The sequence below is a fragment of the Uloborus diversus genome, chromosome 4 (assembly GCF_026930045.1).
Source record: "Uloborus diversus isolate 005 chromosome 4, Udiv.v.3.1, whole genome shotgun sequence".
Lineage (NCBI taxonomy): Eukaryota > Metazoa > Arthropoda > Arachnida > Araneae > Uloboridae > Uloborus > Uloborus diversus.
Genome location: NC_072734.1, coordinates 4,190,864 through 4,211,514, shown reverse-complemented (window position 1 = coordinate 4,211,514; position 20,651 = coordinate 4,190,864). Strand labels below are relative to the sequence as shown.

At 34.4% G+C, this 20,651-nt stretch overlaps 1 protein-coding gene across 1 annotated transcript in view; it reads right to left on the bottom strand.

The window, feature by feature from the left end:
- The window catches only part of LOC129221329 (uncharacterized), a 156,994-nt gene extending 136,758 nt beyond the window's left edge, over positions 1-20,236 (bottom strand). Inside the window, 1 exon segment of the mRNA XM_054855796.1 lies at positions 19,951-20,236. Within this exon segment, the coding sequence (XP_054711771.1) occupies positions 19,951-20,041 (91 nt within the window). The 5' untranslated portion in view covers positions 20,042-20,236.
- Positions 20,237-20,651: the final 415 nt, after the last annotated feature.

Here is a 20,651-nt window from a genome sequence, read left to right as displayed (position 1 = left end):
TGAATCAGTAAAAGGTAGAAAGTTGGCACCAAGATCTAAAAGATCAAAGATCCCTTTGTATCCCTAAAATCTACTGCCGTAAACTCAACTGATCATTAACTGTCATTTCCATTCAAACATAATCTGAATAAAATTATGCAATAAAATTTTAAATATTGCTCTATAAGTAATCTGGAGCTGCTACTTGATGTGAATTTGATGCTTGTTCATTCAGTGATGCTTGCTCAATCCTCAAGCACGATATGAATCAATAAAAGGTAAGAACTCGGAACTAAGTATTGAAAGGTTAATTTGGCCATAGGCGGCTCGTACGGGGGGGGGGGGGGGGGTCCAAATGCCCTCTCACTTCCAAAAGTTAAGGGTCCTTGCCCCCTCACTTTTTAGAGTTTAAAATTAATGATCAATACGGAAGTTGCAACCTATTAAATGTTCATATTTTGACTATTGGATATTGTTAATTGACCCTCAAAACTAAAAAATTCACCATCGCCGAATTTTAAAACACCGTGATTGATTTTTAATGAATTTTTAAAAATCCACGCGCAAAAGTGCGCTCTTCTGACACGTCACGAGCTTACGTCACGGGGCACTAATGGGCAGCCTTCCGCCGAAGATCCCTTGTTTTCGCTACGGACATTTTGAGCGCGCTGATATTTTTATTTTTTAGAAATTCAATAACCCTTTTGAACACACTATGGAGGCCGGATTCGTTAAAGCACAATCTAATAATCTTCCTCAAGTAACATCAATTGTGGTATTCGAATATTTCCGAGAGGATGAGAAGTTTAATGTTCCAGAAACGCGAGGAGTTAATTGCGAGGAGGTAAGACTTACGTTTCGTCTTCGAAGCCAACTGCACGTCCTTCGGCTTCTCCCGCGGCGGAAGAGCGCATGACGACACTTCCTGTGCCATTTGACGTCACAAGCGCTTGAACTTTAAAAATTAATTTTTAAAAAAAAACTACTTATCGTATCGCAAAATTTTTTTCACCTATGATAATCATACATGTTACTATCTATATATATAAAAATGGAGTTTGGTAAATTTGTTCCCTAAGATCTCAGAAACTACGCGGCAGATTTGGCTGAAACTTTCACCGTTTGTTCTTTTTGGTACTGGGGAGGTTTGTAGACCAGTTCGAAAAAAATCCGATTGATAGTTCCTTTTTTATTCTAATTTGTCCAAATTTTCGCATAAATGCCCCAATATGACGGTGAAAAAATACGTGCACATATTAAAATTATGTGTCCATCGAAAGCGCTTATTTTTCTGCTGAAGATGGCATCTGTTAAAGTTCTAAGTTGTATGAAAAACGAGTTATGAGCCTTTTTTGTTCCATGTTCGAAGGCTTTCCTCAACCCAATTCATTATTTAGTGTATCATCTCAACTACCAGTTCATAGTTAGAACTGTTGAATATTTTTGTGTTTCGTCTGACTGAGGCTTTTCTCAAGTCAAATCTTAAAGTAATGTTTTTCCCCCCAGATTGGCTAATAATAACTAGATTTGGTTGATTATTTTAAATTTAAATGGAACTTTAGTGTAATTAATGGTGTTTTTTTTATTATTTGTGCTGATTGGATTTTTTAATCATTATCCAATCTAACAGCAGAAACCTTCCCAAAATTTATGCAGAAAGATTTCAGAAGCGGATGCATTTGGCAGTTTTTTCAACTGTTGCGGTTTTTGAAGTCAAAGACTACGTAATAATGTTTGTCAGCTTTCACCATGTAACCAAAATATCGTCAATCAAAGAATCTTTAAAAACTTTTTTTACTGTAAAATAATCCAGCAAATAAATTAGGCAAATCCATAAACAGCACAAAAACTTCCATTAATGTGACTTTTTGCACAAATTCAAACCATCGCCAAATTTTACTTCTTATTTTGGAAACATTTCGGATGAAATTGTTTAGCGCCATTTTATGGTGACCAAAAGTATCTTAGCATATGGCGACACTATCTCTTTAACAAAAATTAGTAATATACCGTTTTACAAAGTAAGGAGGGGGAGTATTATCCAAGGTATCCCAAAACGATTCCCGCAAATTCGATAGCATTTTAAATTGCACCAAAAACCCACAATAATTGAAATTTTCCAAAATAACTAAAGCAAGTTTAAGGGGATCACGGGCGCGCGGCTACATTTTTTAAACAACATTTTTTCAGTAGACAGACAGAGAAGGTAAGACTCCGTGTAAAAAAAAAATAAGTATTAACTGATAAATCTTTTTAAACATGTGAAGTTTAATTTCATATTTCGAAAATTCTTCAAATTTGTATATGCTTAAATTTCGTGTTTTCGTTTCTAAATGAATACTATTTTGCTCTTTCTACTTACTGCTACTTTAGTTTTATCAGTAAGGAAGAAGCTAGATTTTAAATCACGTCAAAAAGGTGTGTTTTAAGTACTTTCCCTTAAAACAGAAAACAAATGCAGGTAACGATTGTTTCTCATAATTATTACTGACCCAGGCAACGCCGGGTATTTTTGCTAGTATCATATAAAAATAAAATTGAAAAATCGAAAACTTCCCTATTGGAAAGTAGCATTTCACAGGATGGATTGATTTATTTTACGAAAATAAAAATTGAAATTTATAAATAACTGGACTTTCTCACGTTATTTCATATGAAAGGAACTTTGAATTGGAAGAGGAAGTTTACGGTGGCCATCCCTCCTTATTTTTAAGGTCGTCTCTATGTTTTTAGAGGTTTTTCAATCAGTTATGTTAAAACCCAATATAGCCCAATTTTACTTAAAAAAATCAGCTTCGGTGGCACCGCTCCCTTACCCCCCCACTTCTTTTGACCCCCTACTTTTGGGTGCACCAGCCTCCTATGAACTTGGCTGTTCGTTAACTGCATCCACTCAAGCATGCAATGAATTATCAAAAGGTGAAACAAAATGGCGCCAAGAATTATACGGTCAAAACGCCCCTTGAAACCCTTAAATCTACTACGGTAAGCTATACTATTATTTAACTGCGTCCATTTTAATGTTATCTAAGAAAGGTTAGTTAATTTCGAGTTAAATATTTTTTTTATTAGCTTCGCTAACAGCTATGCATATAATACAGTTGACTTGATAGTGAATTTGACATTCATTCATCCAGAGGTGCTTTCTCATTCCTCAAACATGATATGAATCAGAAGAAGTTAAGAGCTAAAAGGTCAAAAAACTCCTTGTATCTGTCAAATATACTATGACGAGATTTGCTGTTCTTTTAGCTGCATCCATTTTAATGTTATCTAAGTATGATTAGGTTATAAAGAGTTAAATCTAGTTTTATTAGTTTTGCTAAGAACTTTACCTAAAATACAGTTAACTTGCTGCAGAATTTAATGCGTGTTTTTTCAGAGACTACCATTCACTTTAGGATACACTAGTGGTACCCGCACGGCTTTGCCCGTAATAGAAAAATTAAAAGGTCTTTTGGTTCGCCTGTATATTAACAAATAATGTATGGTGAATTTTCTCGCCAATTGACTTGTACCCATGTTACGGTTCCATATTATGATAATTTCGTATCTCGCCAATTGGCTTGTGCCCAGGTTACGGTTCCACGTTATGATAATTTGGTAATTTGCTCGTCCATATGATAATTTTGTTCTTAAAATTGGAACAGAAAAAGGACCACATTGAATTTTCGACAAACCTCTTCGAGGTGCACACTCCCATGCTCTAAACTAACTTTGTGCCAAATTTCATGAAAATCGGCCGAACGGTCTAGGCGCTATGCGCGTCACAGAGACTCAGACATCCTCCGGACATCCAGACAGAGAGACTTTCAGCTTTATTGTTAGTAGAAATGATTTGGCAAAAAAAAAAAATCAACTCTTTAGAATTTTTTGAGCAATATAATTTTACTCTTGTTTAAAAGTTCTCTTTAAAAGTTTTTATTCACTTTCATTATTGTTTTATCCTGAAGCATTCGAAACGTGCTGTTTTTGTAACATTTACGAACACATTATTTATTTATTTATTCCCTTTTGATTGACTTTGGTCTTGTGAAACTCATACGATGTTCATTATGATAGTTCTTAAAACTGTTATTCAGCACAGTCTAACTTTATATAGGGATGAACTAATTACGACAAAAAATAAAAAGCAAAACGAAGATGATGCAAAATTGCGAAGGGTGTGTAATATTTCATGACTTCCAGTTTTAGTTGAACTCTTGCCAACGTTTCGAAAGGAAAACCTTCTGAGCAAAACAAATTTTAATTTATTTTGCAAGACATTAGAAAAATCTTTTTGTGAAAAGTTTTTACAATAAATTCGTATTACTATCACTAAGCTTGCTCAATAAAATTCCTAAAATTCTTAACGCTTTACGCATTATTTAGATATATTATGACTGCATGACTTCGTTAATATTTCTATTAAGATGCTTCAAAGCAGAAAAACATTTATTTCTCTAAAACTGTGATAATGCACACACGGTCTGTGGGTCATATAGGGCCCGCATAGCTGATCTATGTGAACCGTTGTCATACTCTATTGAGAACTATGTTCCAAAACCTTCCAAAACATACAATCATCTTTATCCAGTACTAGTGGTACCTGCACGGCTTTGCCCGTAATAGAAAAATTAAAAGGTCTTTTGGTTCCCCTGTATATTGACAAATAATGTATGGTGAATTTTCTCGCCAATTGGCTTGTACCCATGTTACGGTTCCACGTTATGATAATTTCGCATCTCGCCAATTGGCTTGTGCGCATGATACGGTTCCACGTTATGATAATTTCGTAATTTACTCGTCCATCTTATGATATTTTTGTTCTTAAAATTGGAATAGAAAAAGAAACACATTGAATTTTCAAAAAATCGCTTCGAGGTGCACACCCCCATGCTATAAACTAACTTTGTGCCAAATTTCATGAAAATCGGCCGGACGGTATAGGCGCTATGCACGTTACAGAGATCCAGACATCCTCCGGATATCCAGACATCCAGACAGAGAGACTTTCAGCTTTATTATTAGTAGAGAAGAATGGAACTTTTAATCGGAAGGAGAAGGATAATTGCGAAGGCTGTGTAATATTTCATCACTTCCAGTTTTAGTTGAGCTCTTGCCAACATTTTGAAAGGAAAACCTTCTGCGCAAAAGAAATTTTAATTTCTTTTGCAGGACATTAGAAAAATCTTTTTGCGAAAAGTTTTAACAGTAAATTCATATTGCTATTACTAAGCTTGCTCAATAAAATTCCTTATATTTTTAACGCTTTACGCATCATTTAGATATATTATGACTGTATGATTTCGTTAATGTTTCTATTAAGATTCTTCCAAGCAGAGGAACATTTATTTCTCTAAAACTGTGATAACGCACACACGGCCTGTGGGTCACATAGGACCCGCATAGCTGATCTATGTGAACCGCTGTCATAGTCTATTGAAAAGTCTATTGAAAACAAACAATCATCTTCATTCAGTATTAAGAATGCTTGTTGCAATTTTGGAGTCCAGTAGTTAGATACTGGTATGCAATAAGTAGATGGAAATTTTCGTATTAATTGGATAAGAATGTAGATAACATCAACTCTTGATTTTCTATTTTTCGTATTTTCCCATGTTGTGTAGAAAAAGTTAAATATATTTAAGTTTGACGTGTGTTCTGCCCTGTGAGATTCATGTGAACATGAGGTGCGAACCTGGGATATAAAAAAACGAGCTCATGTGTGCATCACATGACTTCCTTTTACTCCAATTTAATGTCATTTTCTCATTGTTGACAGTTTTAAGGTGATTCAATAGTTTACTCTCCAAATATCACCAACAGTGGCCAAATTAAAACCAGATTTTAAAAACAAAATCCTCAAATTTGTCGCCAAATTGGCGATAAAACTTGGCGACCCGCCAAACTATAATACCACTTGAATTTACATCGAAATTAACAATAATTTCCCACCAAAAAGGGGCAAAAGACCCCCTTTGGAGCATCCGAATGCAATCAAAAAAGAAGGTGCACAACTAGACCCCACTAGGAGTCCACGTACCAAATTTCAACTTTCTAGGACAGGGTTGTCCAACTGCAAAGAGCCCACGGACCAGAATTCCGGTCACTTATCACCTGGCGGGCAGCAGTTTAAAAAAGTTATACAATAACCTCTTACTTCTTCTACAATAACAATTAATAGTTAAATTATCTTACTACTATTATATATGCGAAAGTTTGTCTGTATGGATGTATGGATGTATGGATGTATGGATGTTTGTTACTCTTTCACGCAAAAACTACTAAACGGATTTTGATGAACCTGTTATGGGGGGCAAAACCCCCTTAGGGGGGCAATAAAATACAATTTTCGTATAAATTCTCTAATGTAGGGATGAAAAAATACTTGCACATATTTACATTATATGTCCATCGAAGGCACTTATTCGAAATTTCTAAGTAGAATAAAAAACGAGTTATGAGCTTTTTAGTTCCATGTTCGAAGGCTTTCCTCAACTCAATACAGTATTTAGTGTATCATCTCAACTCCCTGTCGATAGCGACAATTGTTGTATTGTTGACTAAATTTGCTTTTCGTGACTGTTCAAGGCTTTTCTCAAGTCAAATCTTGAAGTAAGATTTTTGCACAAGATTGGCAAATAATACATGATTTGGCTGATCATTTTCCATTTAAAAGGAACTTTAATGTAATTAATGGTTTTTATTATTATTTATACTGATTGAACACTTACTCATCATCCAATCAACCAGCAGATCGCCAAACTTTTTGCAGAAAGATTTCCGTAGATGATGCATTTGGCAGTTTTTTTCAACGTCGCTGTTTTTGAAGCCGAAGACTACGTCATAATGTTTCTCAGCTTTCACCATGTACACAAAATATCGCCAATCAAAGAATCTTTAAAAAACTTTTTTTACTGTGTTAAATAATCCAGCAACCAAATTAGGCAAATCCATAAACAGCACAAAAACTTCCATTAATTTTCCTTTTTGCACAATTTCAAACAATCGCCAAATTTTACTACTTATTTTGGAAACATTTCGGATAAAACTGTTTAGCGCCATTTTTATGGTGACCAAAATTATCTCTGCACCTGATGATAATATCTCTGTAACGAAAATTAATATCATATAGTTTTACAAAGTAAGGAAAGAAGGGGGGAGCATCATCGAAGGTATCCCAAAACGATTCCCGCAAATTCGGTGAAATCGCACCAAGAGGCCACAATGATTGAAATTTCCCAAAATAACTAAAGCAAGTATAAGGGGATTACGAGCGCGGCTATAATTTTTTTAAAAACTTCGTACTTCAATAGCCATACAGAGAAGGTTTTAGACTCTATGTTAAAAAAAAGCATCAACAGATTAATCTTTTTAAACATGAGAAGATTAATTTCATGTTTTGGAAATTTGTAAATGCTTAAATATAATGCTTTCGTTTCTAAATCAATACTATTTTGTTCTTTATACTTATTGCTATTTTAGTTTTATGGGTAAGGAAGAAACTCGATTTTAATCACGTCAAAAAGATGTGTTTTAAATTCTTTCACTTAAACCAGAAAACAAAAGCAAGTAACGATTTTTTCTCAGAATTATTACTGACCCAGGCAACGCCGGGTATTTTTGCTAGTTAATTATAAAACAATGAAACAGAATGATTATAAAAAACAATTTGCTTAAATTTTAATGGGAAAACTGAGGCTGATCCGCCTTTTTACAAGAGCAGGAGTGTCAACATCGATATTTGTCGTTGCCAGCAGAAGAACGTCTAACAATGAACTGTCAGAGAGAGAGCTCCTGTGACGATTTTCGATAAAGTTCATCGTCGAAAAAGCACTTCGCATAAATATGTGCTCCCAACGACAAAGTGACGAGAGCAAATTCTCAATTTCTTTTTCAAAATGAAAAAAAGCCGTAGAGTCAGTGGGGGGGGGGGGGGGTATTTGTAACCGATTCCTGGCAGGTTTTGCTTATCTGAAATGTTTCAATCTTCCCTCCCTGTCTCCCCTTCCCTCCGCCAATGCTAGCAATATTATCTCTAGGAATTCGCTTGAGCTTTAGCGTGCAGGGTAGGACTGCTTGACCTTGACCTGTAGATGTCCTGTACCTTTTTCTCCCATTACAATGAAAGGGGTAAAAGAGCGAATAAGAGGTAACTTTGGGGACCCCGGCTTGATCAAGAACGGTAGTCTCGGATGCTTCTTGATAGAATAAAATGTCAAAAATACTCCGAATAAGAAGTTGGCGGGCCGCACAATATATGTTGGCGGGCCACATGCGGTCCGCGGAAAGCCAGTTGGACAACCCTGTTATAGGACATTCCGCTCTTGAGTTATGCGACATACATACACACATACACATATACGCACATACGCACATACATACGTACATATAGACGTCACGAGAAAAGTCGTTGTAATTAACTCGGGGAATGTCAAAATGGATATTTCGGATGTTTATACGTTCTTAGGCACTTATCCGCGTGTGGTCGGGTTGAATAAAAAAACTCAACATTAATTGGGGTGAGCAAAATGGAAATTAAGGACGAATTTTGAGTGAAATTTTTTTCGCGAATACAATACTTCCTTTTTTGTGAAAGGAAATAAAAATTAACTATTAATAAGAGTTTTAGTATCAGTAAGCAAAAGGTTCTTTGTTTATAGGTAACTTTTACAAGCAATTTTATTTACGGATTCCAACAACGTTTGGATAAGAGATAAAAAGGCTTTAACTGTAGTTAATAAAGTTTTTAACTGTATAATTAAGTTTTGCATATTTTCTATCTTGCATAAAAATAACCTTTATAACGGCATGATTTGCGCATTCCAAGAAAAACCGCAAAAAAAAAAAAAAAAGATGTTTGACGCAGCGTCCTGTATTTTTTCCGTAAATCAAAATATATTCTACCTTTTTTTCGAATGACACTTTTATCAATAAGTTTTATTTCGACAAGTGTACATTAAACTTCACAGTATGCCTATCTCACATTCTTTACTGGCGAAAAGAGAAAAAACATAATGCGTGAAATGTCCTTTTCATCAGTTAGTCGTATTTTTTCTATCATTATTATTATCGAGGATCCTTTTTCAAAAGTCGCCGGGTGTTTTATTTTGCTGTTAAACCTGTCCGCCAAATTGAGCATTCTATACGACTTTTTATTTCAGAGTCGATAATTTTTGACGATCTTTCATCGTCGATTGTATAGAGTGACGTTTGGCAGTGGAAGATGGATGTATGGTGAAGGAGTCAAATATTTGTGTTTTTTCTTAACGGTACTGGTGGGATTGTCGAAACAATTGTTCACCTTAACAGGTTACTGTTCAATGGGGGTCGTTTCCAAAATTTTGAAAGTTTTTTTTTTTCTGAAAGAGCATGCTTAAAAACATAGGATCTGACCACTTTTTAAATAATTTTCTTAAGTTTAATATTTAAAAAAAATTACTTAAATCGTTGCGCTTTCAATGTTTACACTTCTGTCGTGTGACATCACAAAGGATAAAATGCCATTCAATATTGCCATTCACAGAACAAAATATTTAATTCGCATCTTTACTCACGTGTATTGGCAACGATATGGTTGAAAGCAAGCGTAGAGCGCAATATTTAATTCGCTTCTTGATTATTATAACGTAGAAACGTAGTAGAAAGATGCGCCACAAATTGCATCATTTGTGATGTCATCAAAACTACGCCTTGTTTGAAAAATCGGACATTTGAAAAAATAATTTAAAAAAAACTGTTGGGAAAATAAAAGTATTTTCTGGGTCCATGTTATTTTTTTTTTTTGCCAATTCTATCCATTTCAATGACTAAAAGTAGTACTTTTGACTGAAGGAAACCACCCCACTGCATCTTTACAGACTTACGTTACAGCTTCTGCACTCTTTTGTTTTCCTTGGGATATGTAATTAGCTCTTTAAAAGTTCCTTGTTAAGAAATCAATAATAGCTTTCAATGGTTTTTCTTACATTTTATTTTTATCTTTATTTTTCTTTTCTTTCTTTTTTTTTCATAATTTATTTATTTATTTATTTAGGCATTTTTTTATTTTACTTATGTTTGGATTTATTTATATATTTTTTTAAAATTCCAACTATACAAATTCAATCAAATCAAAGCTCGATTTTTTTTCTCAGTGATTTTGATCTTCAAAAACACTTAATTAATTTATGAAACTAAAATTGAATTACGTAAAGAGAGTTCAATCATTATAAACGAAGAAAAAGAAGAAGAAACCGTTTTAATGCTAAATGCATGCAAGATAATCTCGTTTATCCGCCCCCCGTTTATCCGGATCTCCGGCTTATCTGGGTCAAATTTGTAGAGTTAAAACAAATACTTAATAATTCTAAAATATGATATCAAGAACTGAACTACTGTCCAACCACGGATTGTATGGAATTTTCAAATGTCCAGATAAGACGAATCTATCTGAATGAGGGGGAAAAGTAAAAATTTAATGCCGTTATTCCGCTCATTTGAATGAGACTCTGCTTCTACAAAAGCTGGCATCGCCAAAAAATAAAAGATTCGTCATTTCCGGCTGTAAAACGGATGTTTGTCTTTCCATATAATCCGTGGTCAGACAGTATAAACGGGCGAAATATTCGCTCTTTATTTTGATTAAAGACACATCTATAGCATAGGTCGTGCAATAAATTATAGTCATCTACTAAACAATATGGCGTGCTTGGAGTGTCAGTCCGACACCACTGCAGCTGAGCTATTATAAATGATAAAGTGTGAGGAACAATTGTTGTGCGAGTAACAATCCTATGTACATTTGTTACAAAGCAGCGGTATTTGCTATTATTTAAGACTAGAAAGTCGCCCGTCAAGGTATGACGGGGGAAAATTGATTCGATTCTTCTACATTTTAACGAAGCAATGGGGTTGTTTCCTTCAGTCAAAAGTAGTACTTTTTGTCACTGAAATTGATAGAATAAGCAAAAAAAATAACATGGACCCAGAAAATACTTTCATTTTCCCAATAGTTATTTTTTAATTTTTTTTTAAATGTCCGATTTTTGAAATAAGGCGGGGTCTTCATGACGTCACGAATGATGCACTTTGCCTCATCTTTCTACCGCGATTCTACGTTATGATAATCAAGAAGCGAATTATAATTGCCTTCTACGCTTGCTATCAAAACATATCGTTGCCAATACACGTGAGTAAAAATGCCAATTAAATATTTTGCTCGTGAATGGCAACAAAGAATGACATTTCATCATTTGTGATGTCATCGGACAGAAGCATAAACATTAAAAGCACGCCGATTTAAGTAATTTTTTAAAAATATTAAACTTATACAAATTATTTAAGAAATGTTCAGATCCTATGTTTTTAAGCATGCTCTTTCACATAAAAATAATTTTAAAATTTTGGAAACGACCCCATTCTCTGTTTGGTGATATTTTGATAGTTGAAGTTTTAACCCTAACTCCAGTGCATTAACCCTGATAGAGTTACTTTTAAACCACTCTTTCGTTTCTTCCTCTCCCTGAAATGACACAGTCTTACCAGTAAAACAGTTAAGTGACCGGATCGAGTTAAGCCTTGTCACAATAAAACCTGCATGTTATACATTACCAAAACATGTTATCAAATTATCATGCCGTGGTGCGAGTTTCATTGTTGAAACTCGTGTGTTACTCGATCATTTGACTATTATATACATGATGAAAGTCTGCTTATTTACAATATGCGTTTTACTTATTACACGGATTATCCATACTTTCGTCTATCCGGATTGCCTTTGTCCCAGTTAATCTAAATAAACGAGACTGTACTGCACTACGTGCCTTAAATCTAATCCTGAAATGTTTGAAACACCTGGGGCTTAAATGCTATAGTAAAAACACACACACACACACACACACACACACACAACACACACAGATTATTGTTTTTTACACTTAGTACTGATTAAGTGATTGCGAACATAAATCGGTTAAATAATGTTTTAAAAAAAAATCGATTTTTGACATCCTGAACTCAAATTATGTTTTTCGCAATCACGAGCGTGTGTGTCTTTGTGTGTTGTATGTAGGCGTGTGTTTTTGTGTGATGGGGGGGGGGGGTATGTGTGTTTGTGTGTAGGCATATGTGTTTGTGTCTGTATGCAGGCATGAGTGTGTGGGTAGTTGTGTGTAGCTGTGTGTGTGTGTTTGTGTAGGTGTCCTGTATGTATGTATGCATGTGTGTTTGTGTATGTGTATGTAGGTGTATGTATATATATATGTGTGTCTGTATGTATGCGCGTGTGCGTAGGGACATGGTTGCAACCTGGAGACGGTTTTCGCTAGAGGAGCAGAATCGTGAGGATCCGGTCGACGGTGATGCTGCAGAGGGTGGCGGTGGGAAAATAAAATCATAGGAATTCAAAACAGTCAAACTAAAGCAATAAGCAATCGTGATTGCTCAAAAAAAAAAGATACTTTTCAAAATTTGAAGGACGTTTTCTTTACTTTCTTCCCATCTCTACAAGAATGATGCAACAATGAAACAGAAAGTTTGGATAGCTGGATCTCTATCTGTTATGTGCGTACAATCAAAACCATTCGGTTGATTTTCATGAAATTTGGCAAAAAAATTAGTTTGCAGCATGGTGGGGAGCAGTTCAAAGCGTTTTTTTCAACAATTCGATTTTATTCTTTTTTAATTCCAGTTTTAAGCTCGTTTTTCACATTAATTTAACACTATGGGGAAGAAATATTTCATGCAAATTTTTTAATTTAAGGTCATTCAAAACTACGGTATTTTTTTAAGAAAGGATGAAGTTTGTTCGATGTTTCTAAAAGCGTTAAGAAAACTACGAAAATAATTTTTTAAAAATCGGAATCCCCGAGGCTTTCCTCAAGCAGGTCAAACGATTTTAAATGATTCAGGTCTAGAAATAAATTAAAAATCAAAGATAAAGGGAATTCATTTCCCCAACTGAAATTAATAACATTGTTGTTGCTATGGTTACGGTTTTTTTTTGGGGGGGGGGGCTCGCTTCGGCTTTCCCCCCCCCCCCAGAAATACTTCATTCTTCGTGGATCTAAACCCTTCTGTATTGCTAAAATTGAAAAAAAACGAGCTGATGTGTGCTTCACATGACTTCCTTTTACTCCAAATTTTAATGTCATTTTCCCCATCACTGGCAATTTTAATGTGATTCAATAGTTTACTCTCTAAATATCACCACCAGTGGCCAAAATGAAACCAGATTTTTTTTTTTAAAAAAAGGAAAAAAATCGAAAAAAATTGTAGTTAACTTGGCGACAAAACTTGGCGACCAAAATACTGGCGATATATCGCCAAGTGTCCGCCAAATAACACAACTTGAGTATAAATCGAAATTAACAATGATTTCCCCCCAAAAAGGGACAAAAGACCCCTTTAGAAACACCCGAACGCAACCAAAAGGGGAGGTGCACAACTAGACACCACTAGAAGCCTGCGTACCAAATTTCAACTTTCTAGGACATACCGTTCTTGAGTAATGCGACATACATACGCACAACCGCACATACGCACATACATACATACGTACATACGGACGTCACGAGAAAAGTCCTTGTAATGAAACTCGGGGAATGTCAAAATAGATATTTCAGGTGTTAATACGTACTTAGGCACTTATAAGCGTGTGGTCGGGTTGAAAAAAAAACTCAACATTAATTCGGGAGTGAGCAAAATGGAAATTAAGGCCGAATATTGAGTGAAATTTTTTTGGCCAATACAATACTTCCTTTTTGTAAAAGGAAGTAAAAAAATGAATCCCTTCAAAATAATAGCTTTTTTTTTTCCCCTCGACTCCAATGGTTTATTTATGTTTTAGTAAAGCATTAAAATGAAGTGTCTAATAAACGCATATTTTATGTTCTTTCTAAAATGTTAAGTGTCGAAAAATTTATCGTTTTGACTTTTAAGCTAGAAAAGAATTAAAACTTTTGCAAGGCTTTCGCTTAGTTCTGTAAACAACAAGTTTTATTTTATTCTTTTGTCTTACTTTTATGCATTTAATGAAATGCAGTTGAATTATACCTAAACTTGAAAATTCTTTAGTAGTGTGGTATCGGTTTACTACTGCTGATTCTGATTTATAATGTTCATATTTCATTTTAAATAAAAACACCATTTTCAATTTGAATTATTTCCAGGAAGAAATATCCACTTTGTTTAAAGTTTATATAGTTCGCCGTTTGGTGCTTGATTTATTATTAACTAGTGGTACCCGCACGGCTTTGCCCGTAATAGAAAAATTAAAAGATATTTTGATTCGCCTGTATATTTACAAATATTGTCTGGTGAATTTTCTCGCCAAATGACTTGTACCCATGTTACGGTTCCACGTTATGATAATTTCCCATCTCGCCAATTGACTTGTGCCCATGTTACGGTTCCACGTTATGATAATTTCGTAATTTACTCGTTCATCTAATGATAATTTTGTTCTTAAAATTAGAATAGAAAAAGAACCACATCGAGTTTTCGAAAAATCGCTTCGAGGTGCACACCCCCATGCTACAAACTAACTTTGTGCAAAATTTCATGAAAATCCGCCGAACGGTCTAGGCGCTATGCGCGTCACAGAGATCCTGACAGAGATCCGGACAGATAGAGATCCTGACAGACAGAGAACCCAACACTTTCAGCTTTATTATTAGTAAAGATAAAGATTGAATATATTAAAATCAAATATTATATTTTCTTACCGCTGATCTGTTATAATGAATTTTAGTTGAATACGCGAAACAAATGTTTTTGAAATTTACAAATCTAAAAGTTATATTAATTTTGGCCCGATTTAGGTACAATTTCTACTTTCATTGCTAGTAAAATAGCGGAAATGATGGGACAGAAGTGATGTCGTAAATAGTGATCATCTGACAACTTAGATATCCCGAGATATTTGAAACCGGAAATGATGCCTCAAATTGAGTGACAAGCGCACATGAGTATATGCAATCATGATTTTGTTTTCTCTTGCATTTTTCTCGCAAAACAAGCAACGAGAAAATTAAAAATTTTTAAAAACCCCGACTGACTGCAACTGCAGAATCAAGAGGAAACATTGAAAATCCTTTTAAAAAGCCCTATATTATTAAAAATCAATGTCAAGTATTTCATTTGTTATTATATAGAAACTGGCTACAAATAAAAATTTTAAATCATTGCGTTTTATTTCCTAGTCGGCCAACAATGAATTCGGTTATCAATCGCGGGAATAAAGGCTTAGCCGTTATTAAAATCTGCTTTTTTAAAAACGTTATAATTCGAATTCTATGAAACATGGAAGTTCTAAGCACATTCTATCAGACGCGGAAAAAAAAATTATTTTTATTTTCGTATTAATTTTTTTTAATAACTAACTTAACGGTTTAATAACTTTTTGCACTTAATTTAAAAGGAATGATTTCGGGACTTTTAGAACACGATTTATACATATGAAAAATGTATAAATGAAGGATGTATGAGCGAGGTTTTACCTACTGCATTAAGAAATGTCTTTTCTGAGAAGTAGACTTTCCCTACATTGAGTATGTTGGGAAGCAACAAAACGAGCAATAGTGTATCTAAAAACGTGTCCTAATCGAGGTCGTTTAAAACAAAGATTCATCATAAATTACACCGCCAGCTCGGTCATTTCCAGCCGCGGACATGCAGTTTCGTGCTTATTAGCACTCGTCAGCCCGGCATAGGAAAGTGACTGAGCTGGAGATGGAAAACCTCTTAAGGTTCTGGTCTGCGCTAATTCTATATTAGCTACCAGTTTGTTTGGCACTTTTGGCTTCCTTAAGAGGTTTTCCATCTCCAGCTCAGTCACTTTCCTATGCCGCACAGTGGTTTCAAGGGCAAAAAAATAAACATTTTTAAGTTTTAAGATAAAAAAATATTTCATGCTGTAATTAATTAGCCCTTGAGTTGTAGTAACTTACTCCATAAGAGTTTTGTGAAAAAAAAAAATTCGTTTTTACAAAAAAAAAGCCGAGATTGCTTGAACAATTATGTTTTTTAGTTTTTTCAGACGTACGACTTATGCTCCAGTTTTAATTCATTCGTTCAATATGGAGGATTAACATTTAATAAAAGTCATTTCTGATTGGTTTTTCACACTTATAGGATGCATATTACATCGTATTTAAAAATTAAAAATTCATCAAAATTGAAAACTACCTAAAATAAAAAAACATTATTTTCTTAAAAATATAATGAAAAGTATTGTGGAATATACTTTTATCGTCAGCTTCCGGTGGGCTAAAATTTACATATATCAATAGTTTAATCCTTCCTGTAAATAAGCAACAACATTTTAGCTGCGACCACCTGCGACTGCAGTCGTGGCAGATGTTTTTGTTTGATCTTCGCTGTTTACGAATATCAATTTAGTGAGTTAGAAAATAACTTGTAACGGTATGACCGGGGTAAATTGCTTTTTTATCAAAAAATAGGTCATTAAATTTGACATGCTCCAGACTAACGTATGTCACAGTTTTCACTACTTTGCAGGAGAGCCTTAAAACGCTTGTTTACTGTTTCCGAAAGTTGGAGATTTTGAAACATTCATCAATAAATACAGAGGATTTTTTTAAAACAAATTTACGTTGTTATGGCTAAATGTAGCGCATTATTCTACATGCAATGCAATAGTAACCTGAAAATAACAATTTTCGGAACCGTTTGGCTTTTAAAGAAGATACTATGAGAAAGAAATTTTTAAAACTCATACAGAATTCTATATAAAAGTTAAATATCCATTCTGTTCATAAAACAATGAAATTAGAAAATCATTAAACGTTTGAAATTTCTGATTTCTTTTTCGAAATCATTCTAGTGTAAAGCTCTTCTCAGTTTATCAACATTGCCAGAAAATATTGTTCGAATGTATCAATTGCAATAAATAAACCTTGCGTGTGGCATAGACTGATTTAATTTATATTTTTCACTAAAAACAGAATGAATTTGAACTACAGAGAAACCCCGATTTCACGTTTCTCAGAGGCCTGAATCAAACATAAATACATAAAATGTGTTAAAATGTCAATTCAAATCCAAAAACATAAAATATGGGAAATCGTAAGATACGAGAAATGTATAAAAAGCAAAAATCAGATAAGGAAACAAAAAATAGTAATAACGGTTGCTACGATGAGGCTTATAAAATGTAAAAATGCGATATTTTACGAAAAGAACATTTTTGTACACACCAGTTTAGAACATTCTAACACATTAAGTAACGAATCCGTTCGTTTAGGTTGAAAATAGTAATAATGAGTCATTGAATCCAAAGTAAATACAGCATCTTCCCGGATTGGAACACTTTGCAAAGTTTTTTCCTGGTCTTTATGATAAAGAAAATAGTCTTTTACTATTATTCAGCATTTAAATACAGAATTGAAAGAAGAGACAAGTTGTATTTCCTCTTCTTCTTGTTCATCTTCAGTCCATAAGGTCAGCTACGGATGGAGCTGAAGCTGTTTCTGTTTCAACAGAGTGGGTTATGCTTAAAATGCACAGAGGGAAACACTTTTCTTAATTTTAAAACATTTTTTCCCTTTTTTTTAACTGCCGAGGGAAAACGTAAAATGCGGGAAATTCATAAATAACAAACTTTCTATCCGGGTTAAATTAATATTATCAGTGTACGGTAAAACTGGGACCTGATGATAAAAAACGTAAAATGTGGGTAAAACGTAGATTCGAGGGACGTAAAATCGGGGTTTCGCAGTGAATACGATCAGCAAGCATGAAGATAAATATTACCATGCAACAATTTTAACAATTTTCCAAAGCATTTTTTGAGAATATTCAAAGTTATTGAATTTTTTCCGCTTTTTTGTCGTTTTGAACCACTGTGTGCCGGGCTGATGAGTGCTAATAAGCACAAAACTGCAGTCCTCGGCTGGAAATGATTGAGCTGGTGGTGTATTTCATGTATTTATGCTTTAGTCTTGGCTAATGGGCGGTAATTTACTGAATAAAGATTCATCATTTAATTAACGCATGATTCCGCCTGATTCCATATTCATTCTTATCCTATGAGGATTTTATAAACAAAAAAATCCAACATTCATCCCTTGTCATTCATTAGAATTTTGACGTGTATCTCTAAAAGTGAAAACAAATCAAAATATTTCAATTGTTTTTCGGAAAAATAAAAGTCTAAGCAGTATAACTTAAACTGCAGCAAATTTAGCTGATTTGAAAGCATCTGTTTCATTTATTCTCTATGAAAGGAAGAGAAAGAAATTTTCAATGAAGTACGAAATTTTACTGCTAACGTGGTCTTAAATCTCAAACAAACTTTTATTTGGGTGACCCAGGGTAATTCCTGATCGCTACATTTCTGGAGAAGATAGTGATCACCCAGTTTTTGTTAAAAAATAAATAAAAATAATGAAATGTGAAATATTCTTGAGCACTTTATTTCAGTATGACTTTTTTTTTTATTCAATTACAATATGCTATTTATTTCATACTAGTGGTACCCGCACGGCTTTGCCCGTAATAGAAAATTAAAAGGTCTTTTGGTTCACCTGTATATTTACATATAATGTATGGTGAATTTTCTCGCCAATTGGCTTGGTTACGGTTTCACGTAATGATAATTTCGTTTTTTTCTCGTCCATTTTATGATAGTTTTGTTCTTAAAATTGGAATAGAAAAAGAACCACATCGAATTTTGGAAAAATCGCTTCGAGGTACACACTCCCATGCTACAACCTAACTTTGTGCCAAATTTCATGAAAATCGGCCGAACGGTCTAGGCGCTATGCGCGTCACAGAGATCCTGACAGACAGAGATCCGGACAGATAGAGATCCTGACAGACTTTCAGTTTTATTATTAGTAAAGAAAATTGAGGGTTTTTTTTTAACCTTGCTCAACTTATTATTTCAAAACTGGGTTCTCAAATATGTATACATTTACAAAGATCTTCATCCCTCCTTCTCTTAAAATTTAATTATGTGTTACTTTTTTACCGTGTTTTTATCAACTTGGTTTGGTATATGGTTTCATGGGTGACTCTTGTTATTGATTTATAACTAACTTAAGGATGAGCTTGAAATTTTGAATATAGTTTAGAAACGGGTGAAAATGAGTTTAAAACAAGAAAATGAGTTTAAAATGTCTCAAAATGTTCGCAATCAAATTTTAAAGCAATAAAATTGCAGGAAAAAACCTCTTCTTTACGAGATAACTACAATATCATTTTGTTTTTGATATCATAGGAAAGCTCATAAAAAATTACTCCAGAGGATATTTGTTCGAAATATGCCTGACCATTACAGCTCTTGGAACAACCATTTTAAAATGATTCTAAGCGAAATCATTGGAAGATTCAATACAATGTTTTGTTTCAAATAATTGTCGCCAGCGTGAATCTTTAATGCAAAAAATTGAACGTGACCTATGTTTTAATTTAATATAATTGTGGGAACATTTTGATAACTTTTTTAGTGCCGCCAATTTTTTATATCTTAATCTATTTGCTAATCATGCTTAGTTTATCTAAAAAGAGTGCTAGCTTTCGATGAGTATTTCCATATCTTCCATATCGATTTAAGTGTTAAAACCAATTGAAGTGAGGTATATCAACTGCTGTCCCTTATAGATCAGAAAATTGTGGATCGTGTTCATCTCTTTGTAAATGTGATGAGAAAAAGATAATAAATGCATTTTTTTTTTCAGGTGACACTTAATATTAACCGCAAGCAGTATTGAAAAAAAAAAAACTCAGAATGTTAATAAATTTGGAAACAAGGATTAATAATGCCAAACACGTTGCCGAAGTAGATTAGAAAAAGGCGCGAAACTTGTCAACACCTTCACATTTCAATATCTTGTCAATATCGCAACAGCACGTGATTGAAAAATTATTAGATTTGGATAAATTTCGCAAAAAAATTTTAACGTCCAATTTTGTCCTCCTGTTCAACATTTTGTTCTATATATGTTCCCAAAATGAAAAATTATACAATGTTTTGAAAAAACTTACTCGTAGATATGATGTGTCCATTGGGGGTTTCTTGGGCACTGCAGCGTAACCATAGCAACGAAGCTGCGATCAACGCAGCAATAGATATCATCGCTGCCTCACAGCCGAAGACGCTCTTCGGAAATCACTACAAAACATCGACTAGAAATCCCATCGGTGAACGAAAAACTGCTCCGATAAAATAAAGAGAATTTAATTCGTAACTTATTATTTTCCACTCCGTTTTTATTAAGGCATCGTGGGGGGGAAAACAGAATCCCTTCGCGTTCGAAAGGGATGGACACGAGCGCCGAAGAGGATTGGTCGGCGCTTTCTGGACTGATTCGCAGTGTTTCGGTTTGCGGGTGTGGTGGAATGTTTCCATGCCGCTACCGCCAGGTGGCGTCTTTTTTTCCAATATACAACACTGCGCATAAGTGCGGTTTTGCTTTCATAATAGAAGGAGGAAGAGGAGGAGGAGGAGGAAACTTAAGGAGGGTGGGAGGGATTTGCAGCATAATATGGGTGATGCAACCGGGTGTAATTTTAACATCTTCATGAACGGATTTTACTTAATTGAAATCTGAGGTACTCAAAAGTGTCGTCAGGGCCGTCCGAAGAGGGGGGACGAGCGAGGCGATCGCCCCGGGCGCCTAGATATGAAGGGGCGCCGTAAACTAAGCTCATTCTGCATTTTCATTTTTTTTTTCAGCAATCACGAT